At 42.0% G+C, this 10848-nt stretch overlaps 2 protein-coding genes across 2 annotated transcripts in view; both read right to left on the reverse strand.

Moving 5' to 3' along the window:
• Window positions 1-2555, reverse strand: part of LOC132386861 (oocyte zinc finger protein XlCOF6-like) — a 43499-nt gene extending 40944 nt beyond the window's left edge. Inside the window, exon 1 of the mRNA XM_059959204.1 lies at window positions 1692-2555. Coding sequence (XP_059815187.1) covers window positions 1692-2546 — 855 coding nt within the window. The 5' untranslated portion in view covers window positions 2547-2555. The remainder of the gene's footprint in view (window positions 1-1691) is intronic.
• Window positions 2551-9274, reverse strand: LOC132386855 (zinc finger protein 41-like). Its single transcript, XM_059959201.1, has 2 exons — window positions 9240-9274; window positions 2551-2887 (listed from the first exon to the last, which is right to left on the reverse strand). Exons 1-2 carry the CDS (start codon window positions 9257-9259, stop codon window positions 2551-2553), a joined length of 357 nt encoding a protein of 118 aa, XP_059815184.1. The 5' UTR covers window positions 9260-9274.
• Window positions 9275-10848: the final 1574 nt, after the last annotated feature.

Consider the following 10848-nt stretch of genomic DNA (forward strand, 5'->3'; position numbering starts at 1 on the left):
CCTAAGATTTTATATCTTTTCCCAGCAGTACCAATCATTATACTTAAATCCTTTTTTGATACTATTGACTCTAAAAGTTCATCTAAAAAATGGCAGAACAAAAATCCTAGGCTAAGTAAAAAATATTTGCAGAAATCCAAAAAGAATGGTGGCTTGGCAGTGCCAAATTTAAGATTTTATTACTGGGCAATTAATATTCAATACTTAATATTCTGTACATAAGAAGTGGATTTGAATGTTGGTCTTCATTGGGTTAATCTTGAACGCAATTCGGCACAAGGATTTTCATTGGCTTCCATCTTAGGGAGCTCACTTCCCTTGGTTCTCTCTAAATTGAATAAACAAATGGTAAACCAGATAATTAAACATACATTCTGAATATGGTTTCAGTTTCAGTTTCGTAAATTCCTTGGCTTGAATAAATTTATATTATCAAATCCTATTATATCTAATTATTTCTTTTAACCCTCTGTCATGGATCAAACCTTTATGGCTTGGAAAATGAAGGGTATAATATTTTTTCGTGATTTAATTTTGGATAACTGTTTCATGTCTTTTGAACAGTAGTCTAATAAATATAATTTGCCGATATCTAAAAAATATTGGATTTGGGCAAATTATATTTATGATTATGAAAATACAGCCAGATATATCTGATAAAATTAAAAATGAATGGGGGAAGGACATTCAACTCTCTGTACCTACAAAGAAATGGGGAATTTTTTTTTACAATTAATTAGGTTTTCTTCTATTTGTGCCAAACAGATGTTGATTCAATTTAAAGTAGTATATAGGGCATATATATCTGAGGATAAGTTAGCCCAATTTTATTCTTATATAAATAAGATCTGGGATAGATGTTATTCTGAGGTAGCTTCTCTAACTCATAAGTTTTGGCCTTGCTCTGTATTGGAACAATTATGAAAAAATATTGTTGATATATTCTCTACAATGTTACACGTAGATTTACAACCTCATCCTATTATTGCAACTTTTGGATTGATTTGTCCTCTGCAGCTTGGCGGATGATTGCATTTGCTATCTTAATGGCTAGAAGACCTATTTTATTGAAATGGAAAGAGACAAATCCTCCAATTACAGCGCAATGGTTTTCTCAAACAATATCTTGTTTAAATTTAGAAAAAAAAATAGAAGTGGTACATTTGACCCCTCGGTTAAATTTGAAGAAACTTGGAGGCCTTTTATTCAACACTTCCATAGAATGTCATTTGATTTCTTCTGATTCCTTTACTTTATCCATTGATTTGAGTAGAGGAGCAGAGTTGACGACATTAATGATTTTATTTGACATAATTGACTAGACCAGCTTAGTTTAGTTTCGTTTCATTTTGGTTCAGTTTAGTTTTTGTTTGATTTCAATTTGTGTTTTTTTTTTCCTTTTTTTCTATTTTGGTTATATTAGGGGTTTGGGAAGTCAATTATATTGGTGCTATTTATATATTTTTTAACATATGTTAATTGCCAACAATGTAATCCCACTCCCTTTGTACTACTAAGAACATTATGAATTGCTTTTGAAAAACTTAATAAAAAGATTGACAAAGAAAGAAAACTAAACAAGCTGCAAGTCAGACTGATATGCCTTATAATCAATCCCTCTCACTTAAAATGACAGTCCACAACAAACAAAACTTAGGGATTCATAACAACGGCTCCTCCCCATTGTGAACTGACTGGTGTGCCAGTAGTTTGGATGACTGAGTGTATCCTTTCCCACATTCTGAGCAGATGAATGGCTTCTCCCCAGTGTGAACTCGGTGATGACTCTGTAGGGTGGATGACCGAGTGAATCCCTTCCCACAGACTGAGCAAGTGAATGGCCTCTCCCCAGTGTGAACTCGCTGATGAATCTGTAAGCTGGATAAATGAGTGAGTCTCTTCCCACAGACCAAGCAGGTGAATGGCTTCTCTCCACTGTGGACTCGCTGATGTATCTGCAGGTGGGATAAATAAATGAATCTCTTCCCACAGACTGAGCAGGTGGATGGCTTCTCCCCAGTGTGAACTCGCTCAAGTCTCTGCAGATGAGATGACTGAGTGAATCTCTTCCCACAGACTGAGCAGGTGAACGGCTTCTCCCCAGTGTGAACTCGCTGATGACTCTGTAGGTTGGATAACTGAGTGAATCCCTTCCCACAGTCTGAGCAGGTGAATGGCCTCTCCCCAGTGTGAACCTGCAGGTGTTCAAGTAGGTAGAATGACCGAGTGAATCGTTTCCCACATTCTGAGCAGGTGAACGGCTTCTTCCCAGTGTGAACTCGCTGATGACTCTGAAGGTGGGATGACTGAGTGAATCGTTTCCCACATTCTGAGCAGGTGAACGGCTTCTCCCCGGTATGAACTCGCTGATGTTTCTGTCGGCTGGATGAGTCAATGAATCTCTTCCCACAGACTGCGCAGGGGAACGGCTTCTCCCCAGTGTGAACTCGCTGGTGTTTCCATAGGGTTGAAGAGTTACTGAATCTCTTCTCACAGATGGAGCAGGTGAACAGCCGCTCCTTGGTGTGAACTCGCTGGTGAGCCATTAGGTCAGATGACCGAGTGAATACTTTCCCATAAATTCAGCAGATGAACAACATCTGCTCGGTGTGGTGTGAACTGACTGGTGTGTCCACAGGTGGGAAAACCAACTGAATTCTTTATTACACACAAAACAGGAAAATGGCCTTGTCCAGTGTGAACTTGCTGATGTACCTTCAGTTGAGATGACTGAGTGAATCCATTCCCACTGTCTGAGCAGGTGAATGTCCTTTCTCCTGTGTAAAATGACAGGTTTGCTATTTGGGCAAATAACCAAGTGAATTCCTCCCCACAGTCTGAGCAGGAAGGATGGTCGATTGTATCCCTTGCTCCACTTCTAAAATATCTAGACAGAAAGACCAAAACTTGTTTGTGATTCCCGGAGACAAATTCCTTCTCATTTTTAACCTGTGAAAAGATTTACAAAATCCATCAATGGGTGTAGGACAACATTTCAGATGAGATTACTTGAGTTGTCAAGGTTTGATCTGGTATCACACTGTTACAATGAGGTTGAAGCAAAGTTGGACAGAGAAATCATCTTCTGACTGGGCAGAGTGCTGGTATCTGGAATGACCCTGATGCTCTTCCTGTCTCTATAAGAATGGGGCATTTCTACCATCTCCAATCTGTACCTTGGCTCAGTTTGACTCTCTTCATTGGTATTATTCCCTGTTCCTGCTGAGCTGCATGGGTGCCTGGCCGCACAGTAACTGAAACACTCTCACTCTTTTATGTATTATTATCTTAAAGTGCCACAATTTTTAATGCCATATATTCACCTGCTGAGGTGAATTGTTGTTCCGCAGCTGTTAAAAGGACAGTGAATTTTTGTAATATTTCAGGTTCTTGTAGAAAAGTACAACACAGAAACAGGTCCTTTGGGCCATCTGGTTTGTGCTGAACTATTTAAATTGCCCACTCCCATACCTCTACCATCCAGGTACCTATACGAACCTCTTAAATGTTGAGATCGAGCTCGCATGCACCACTTGTGCTGGCTACTCATTCCACACCCAGGCAACTGTCTGTGTGAAGAAGTTTCCCTCGTGTTCCCCTTAACATTTCACCTTTCACCTTAACCCCTGGCCACTTGTTGTAGTCCCACCCCCATCTCAGTGGAGAAAGGCAGCTTGCATTAACTCTATCAATGCCTCTCTATCACAATCAAATCTCCCTCAATCTTCTACATTCCAACGAATAATGTCCTGACCCATTCAATCTTTCCTTATAACTCAAGTCCTCCAGACATGGCAACATCCTTGTGAATTTTCTCTAAAATCTCTGAACCTCTTTTAAATCTTTCCTGTAGGTAGGTGACCAAAACTGCACACAATACTCCAAATTAGGCCTCACCAATGTCTTCTACAAGTGAACATAAAATCCATCTATTGTCACTATTTGGTTCGTGAAGTCCAATGGGCTAAAATATTTTTTCCGTCACTATCTAACTGTCATACCACTTTCCATGAATTAATGACTTGTATTCCTAGGTCCCTTTCCTCTACAACACTCCTCCGTGCCCGACCAGTCACTGTGAAAGACCTCCCTTGGTAGGTCAGACCAAAGTGCAACAACTCACACTGGTCTGCATTAAATTCCATTTTCCATTTCTAAAACCATTTTCCCAGTGGGTTCAGATTGCACTGCAAGCCATGATAGTCTTCCTTGCTGTCCATTACACCACCAGTCTTGGTGTCATCCACAAATTTGCTGATCCAGTTAACCACACTATCATCCAGATTACTGAGATAGATGACAAACAACAACAGATCCAGCACTGATCCCTGTGGCTCACCACTAGTCACATGCCCCCAGTCAGAAAGGCAACCATCAGCTACCACACTCTGGCTTCTCCCAAAGACAGAGTCTCATCCAATTTACTATCTCATCTTGAATGCTGAGTGACTAAACCTTCTTGACCAACTTCTCATATGAGACTTTGTCAAGTGCCTTGCTAAAGTCCATGTAGACAACATCCACTGCCTTGTCTTCAACCACTTTCCTGATAACTTCCTCGAGAGACTCTATAAGATTGGTTAGACATGACCTACTATGCTCAAAGCCATGCTGCCTATCCTTGATCAGTCCACATCTATCCAAATACTTATATATCCGGTTCCTGCACATATGTTACAATGACTTTTCCACTACTGTTGTCAAGCTCACCAATATAAAATTTCCTAGCTTAATTTTAGAGTCTTTCTTGAACAGCTGAACAACATTGGCGTCCTCCAATCCTCCAGTACCTCAGCTGTCACTAAGGATGAGTTAAATATCTGTGCTTGGACCCCGACAATTTCTGCACTTGTCTTCCGCAGGTTCCTAGTGATCAACTTGCCAAGCCCTGGGGATTTATCCATGCTAATTTGCCTTAAGACAGCAAAAACCTCCACCTCTGTAATCTGTACAGGGTCCATGAAGTTGATGCTGCTTTGCCTCACTTCTACAGACTCTGTGTCCATCTCCTGAGTCAATACGGATGCTAAACTACTATTTAAAACCTCCCCCATCTATTTTGTCTCCCGTATAGATTACCATTCTGATCGTCCAGAGTGGGCTTGTTTCTGTTCTGACCTTCTCCATGTTTCTGTGACAGAGAAGCTGGCCACACTTGACTGGAAGGGGAATCTGGTAGGAATGACGATGGAGCAGCAATGGCTGGAGTTTCTGGGAGCAACTCGGGAGCTGAGTGATAGACACATCCCAAAGAAGTGGAAGCATTGGAAAGGCAGGAGGACACAACCGTGGCTGAAATGAGAAGCCAAAGCCAACATAAACTCCAAAGAGAGGGAAAACAAAAGAGCAGAAACTATTGGGAAGCTTTTAGAAACCAAGAGAAGACAATTGAAAACATTGTCGGATGAGCTCACGGTGTGGAATGATGATATTGTAGCACCCAACAGTCTGAGGCATAGAGAGGAACAAAATACCCTTGGCCTCGATATCTCTTGAAAACCAAGGTTCCCTGTACCAGTTATCTTTCAACTTTCAGTTTTGCAGGCACGTACAAACTCTTCATCATCAAAATTTCACTTCTGAAGTGCTCCCACTCACCAACTAATTATGCTAATTATCATAAATTATCAAATTAGTAAAATTATAAATTAGCAAATTATCATAATTTGCCACGAAACAGCCTGTTCCAATCCACACTTGTCAGATCTTTTCTGACACCTTCAAAGTTGACCTTTCTCCAATTTAGAATCTCCACCCATGGTCCAGACCTCTCTTTTTCCATATTTACTTTCAATCTCTTGGCATTATGATAACTAATTTCTGTCAACAGCCCCGGATCATTTCCTAACAGCTTATTGCATACTTCTACATTGGGAATTCTACTTCCCAATTAAGGACACATTTGACTAGTCTTTTTACGGATGGGAGTCTCAGACAATATATGGAAAATTAAAATCACTTAACATATCACCCTTTGTTTGTTAGCATGGTCTGTGATCACTGGAGAAAGATTTGTTCCTCTGTATCCCTCAGACTGTTGGCTGGAACCATGTCCCAGCAATGGCTACAATATCATAATACATGGTCCATACATGCTGGTTGTGTGGTGGAAAAAAACACAACAGTGTCTCTTTCACCTCAGAGCATTGAGAAGTTTGAAATGGGGACCTAAATCCTAAGAACTTTCTGCAGGGTCACAATTAAGAGCATTGTGACTGGCTGTGTCACTGCCTGGTATGGGGACTGTACTTCCCTATATCGCAGGACTCTGCAGAGAGTGGTGCAGAGAGCCCAGCGCGTCTGTAGATGTGAACTGCTCACTATTCAGGGCTGTAAAGAGGACCTGAAGGGTCATTGTGGATCCCAGTCAACCCAACCACTAACTGCTCCAGCTGCTACCATCTGGGAAATGGTACCGCAGCATAAAAGCCAGGACCAACAGGCTCTGGGACAGCTTCTTCCACCAAGCCATCAGACTGATTAATTCATGCTGATACAACTGTATTTCTATGTTATGTTGACTGTCCTGCTGTACATAATGTTTATTATAAATTACCATAAATTGCATATTGCACATTTAGACAGACACATAATGTAAATATTTCTACTCCTCATATATATGAAGGATATAAGTAATAAAGACAATTCAATTCAATTCTGCACCTCCATTATCTGTTCTGTCATTCTGGCTCCCACCCTGCCTGCAACTTTAGTTTAACTCCCCCACTAGCACTTGCAAGCCTTACCACTGGGATATTAGTCCCCTTCTAGTTATGTTCCCCTAACTATTGAACCCCCTAACACACCTTTGACTTCCCTCTGCCAGATAATCCCTCCCCCAACAGTTTCTAAAGTGGCCCACCTGTTGTTCTGTGGGATGGCCTCAAGAGTACTCTGTGATGGCTATTTAACCTCATTCCACTTCCTGACTCTCACCCAGTTTCCTGTGTCCTGCATCTCGGTGTAACACACCTCTCTTTCTGTCATATTTTTCACCTTCTCCGACTCCCGGCTGATCCAGAATTTATCCATTTCAAGTTCCAACTCCTCAAAGTGCAGGGTTACAAGCTGTAGCTGGATGCACATCTTGTAGGTGAGGGCATCAGGGACACTGGAGGTCTCCCCACCTTCCCACCAATGTCCCCTCCAATTTGTAATCACCAGTGTGCACAAAATCCTTGTGCTGTGCAAATTTTTGCCCAGTGACAACAATATGTGCACAGTGAATTTTATATAGAGAGGTGTTCATTTCTACAGCTATCAAGTCACTGTCAACAAGCACTTTGATCTCCTCTGGGTTTCACTGACTTCATCCGCACTCTCACACAACCAATGTAACAGGCCTGTAGCAGTACTGAAGGATTTTCTCGCCAGTGCTTTTGCACACCATATATACATTGGCAGGCAATAGTTTGGGCACCCCAGTCAAAATTTCTGTTATTCTGAATAGTTAACTGAGAGGAAGATGAACTGATCTCCAAAAGTCATAAAGTTAAAGATGAAACATTATTTTCAAAATTTTATGCAAGATTGGTGAATTATTTTTGTTTTTAAAATTTCAGAGTGGAAAAAATATGAAAGGAACACCATGCAAAAGTTTGGGAACCCCAAGAGATTTGAGATTTGTCAAATAACCTTTAGCAATGTCTCAGACCTTAATCAGCTTGTCAGGGCTATGGCTTGTTCACAAACTTCGTTAGGAAAAGCCAGGTGTTGCAACTTTCAAAGCTTAAGAAGTACCCTGACTTCACAAACCTTGTCCCAACAATCGTAGCCATGGGCTCCTCTAAACCCCTGCCTAGCACTCTGAAAATTAAAATACATGATGCCCACAAAGAAGGAGAAGACTATAAGAAGATAGCAAAGTTTTTTCAGGAAGCCATTTCCTCAATTCGTAATGTACTTAAGAAATGGCAGTTAACAGTAACTGTGGAGGTCCAAAAGACCAAGAAATCCTTCTGAGAGAACTGCTCGTAGGACTGCTAGAAAGGGAAATCAAAACCCCCATTTGTCTGCAAAAGACCTTCAGGAATATTTAGCAGACTCTGGAGTGGTGGTGCACTGTTCTACTACTCAATGACACCTGCACAAATATGACATTCATGGAAGAGTCATCAGAAGAAAACCTTTCCTGCATCTTCACCACAAAATACAGCGTCAGTAATTTGCAAAGGAACATCTAAACAAGCCTTTTGCATTTTGCAAACAAGTCCCGATGAAGTTAAAAAAGAACTTTTTGGCCACAATGAGCAAAGGTATGTTTGGAGAAAAAGGTTTTATTTTGAAACTGTAAATGATGGATTTAAGAGAGTAATCTTGCTTAAAATATTAAAGAATGTGTCATCTTTAACTTTATGCCTTTTGGAAATCAGGTCATTGTTTTACTCGCTTAGCTATTTACAGGAATAGAAATTTTGACCAGGGGGGCCCAGACTTTTGCATGTCACTGTATGCAATTTTCTTCCTAAATGATGCTTTAAAAAGTCGGACATCCAAATATCACTCCACTTCCAAACACTTACAAATTATCCAGCAACTTTTGCATCACCACAATACACACAGGTACAACCAGTTTCTGTATTTTACATAAATATTTCTCCTGAACCCTCCCTCAAGAGACGGACGGTGATGAACTCGGTGATGACAATGCCAATGAATATGAAGGGAAGGACAGTAGCCTGTCTCATTGGAGTCTGGCACATTTGTGATGTGAAAGCTGCTTGTTTCCCAGGGCACAGTTGTTTGATATCATTATGTACCCAGAGAGAATGGGTAAAAACATATCCTCACGGGTAGAAAACTCCACAACAAGAGCAGGCAGAACAAGCAACACACACAAAATGCTGGAGGAACTCAGCAGGCCGGGCAGCATCTATGGGAAAGAGTACTAATGCTGAGTTCCTCCGGCATTCTGTGTGTGTTGCTTGGATTTACAGCAGCTGCAGATTTTCTCTTGCTGCGGTTGGAGATAGAGCAAAGGTGATTTTCTCAGCAGCTGATAGAAAGATTTTGTTCTCTTTTTCCGAATTCCTAATCCTTGCATTCAGATAGCTGGAGCTCAGCTCTGTCTGTGAGATCTATCTGCTCCCATTCCCTGATTAGCCGGAAGCTCCCCGGGGTCCGTGTACGGATCGTGGGGCTGAGAGAGAGGAAAAAGACCTGCCTGTGCCGAGTTTGCGGGCCACAGTCTCCAGTTCTCACAGCAATTGTCACTCAATTAAAGTCGAAAAAGTCCTTACCTTTTCGCTCCTCCCGACATTTTGTATACGGCGCGCATGCGTAGTTATCGGACACGGCAGCAACCCTGCGCCTGCGCATTTGATCGGTGCTTCAAACGACAGCGAAATTTTAAATGCGCGGCTTCATGGGTAATCATGGTGCCATTAAAAATTTCTGCCAGCACCTGTTCCATGTCCATATCTCAGGTATTTTTTGTGTGTAGAAAACTCTGCGACTTTCTTAACGCAGAAAACCGCTCCCATAAACGATACACTCAATATCAACAGGCATTTCGTGTATCTCATACCAAAGTCCAATCCTCTTACAAATGCAGATCTGAAACAAAAGAGATTCTGCATTTGCTGGAAATACAAAGACGCACACAAAATGCTGAAGGAGCTCTGCAGTTCAGGCAGCAACTAAGCAGAGGAGTAGGGGCTAAAGGGGCTCGGATTAAATGCTGCCCATTTATTCCTCTCCACATTTGCTGCCTGATCTGCTGATAACCTGCGAAGTTTTGTAGAAATTAACCATTTTGTTTTTCAATTAACCAGTTTCCAAATGTTTCTTATCTTTCATTCATAGCCACATCCTGCTGGTCTGGCTCCTCTTCCTCCTCCTGCTCGTAACCTCCAGACCCCATCTCCTTCCAGAGCCCCTGAGCCATGATTGGAGCTGGCAAATCTTTGGTTTCTGACTCTGCTCCATCGAAGGTTCACTCCCTAGTCTGCTGTCAGGCTTAAGAGGTGCATTGTAACAACCCAGCTGTCTGAAGCACAGTCCTCTGAAATTGGTGAAAATGACACAAAATTTGAAAAGAGCAGGGAAAAGGGAGTTTAACCACCTTAGTCCAGAGCCCTGGGGAAGGTCAAATACTCAGCGATTTCATCGAGATATTTAGCCTGGGAAAAATCATGCAGGAAATTCATGCAGGTGTATAAGGTGATGAGAGGCATTGATTGTGTGAAAAGTCAGAGGCTTTTTTCCCCCAGGGCTGAGATGGCTAACACGTGGAGGGCATAGTTACGTACACAACGCTGGAAGAACTCATCAGGTCAGGCAGTATCCGTGAGAAAGGTGTAGCCAACGTTTCGGGCCGAGACCCTTCATCGGGAATGGGGGGGGGGGGAAGAGAGGGCCGAAGCCCAGTAATAGAGATGAGGAGGGGGAAGGGCTAGAGGTACCAGTGGAAAACCAATCAGAGGAAAGATAAAGGGGGAGGGGATAAGCATGAAAAGGGGGGATGGCATAGCTAAGGTGCTTGGAAGTAGTTCAAGGGAGATGTCAGTGATATATTTTTTATACAGATAACGGAGGGTGTGTGGACTGCACTACCAGCGACGGCGGTAGAGACGGGTACAATAGAGTCTTTTAAGAGACTCTTAGAGAGGTACATGGAGCTTAGGAAAATGGAGGGTTCTGTGGTAGGGTAATTCCAGGCATTTTCTAGAGTAGGTTTCATGGTCGGAACAGCATTGTGGGCCGAAGTGCCTGTAATTTGCTGCAGATTTCTCTGATTCTAAGAAACTCAAGGGAAATCTCTTCTCCCACGGAGCGGTGCAAAGTTGCAACAGGGAGAGTGAGAGATAAATTTTAAAATACTGATATGGAACAGAAAACTGGGCAGGG

Source organism: Hypanus sabinus, unplaced genomic scaffold (genome assembly GCF_030144855.1).
Source record: "Hypanus sabinus isolate sHypSab1 unplaced genomic scaffold, sHypSab1.hap1 scaffold_135, whole genome shotgun sequence".
Taxonomy (NCBI): domain Eukaryota; kingdom Metazoa; phylum Chordata; class Chondrichthyes; order Myliobatiformes; family Dasyatidae; genus Hypanus; species Hypanus sabinus.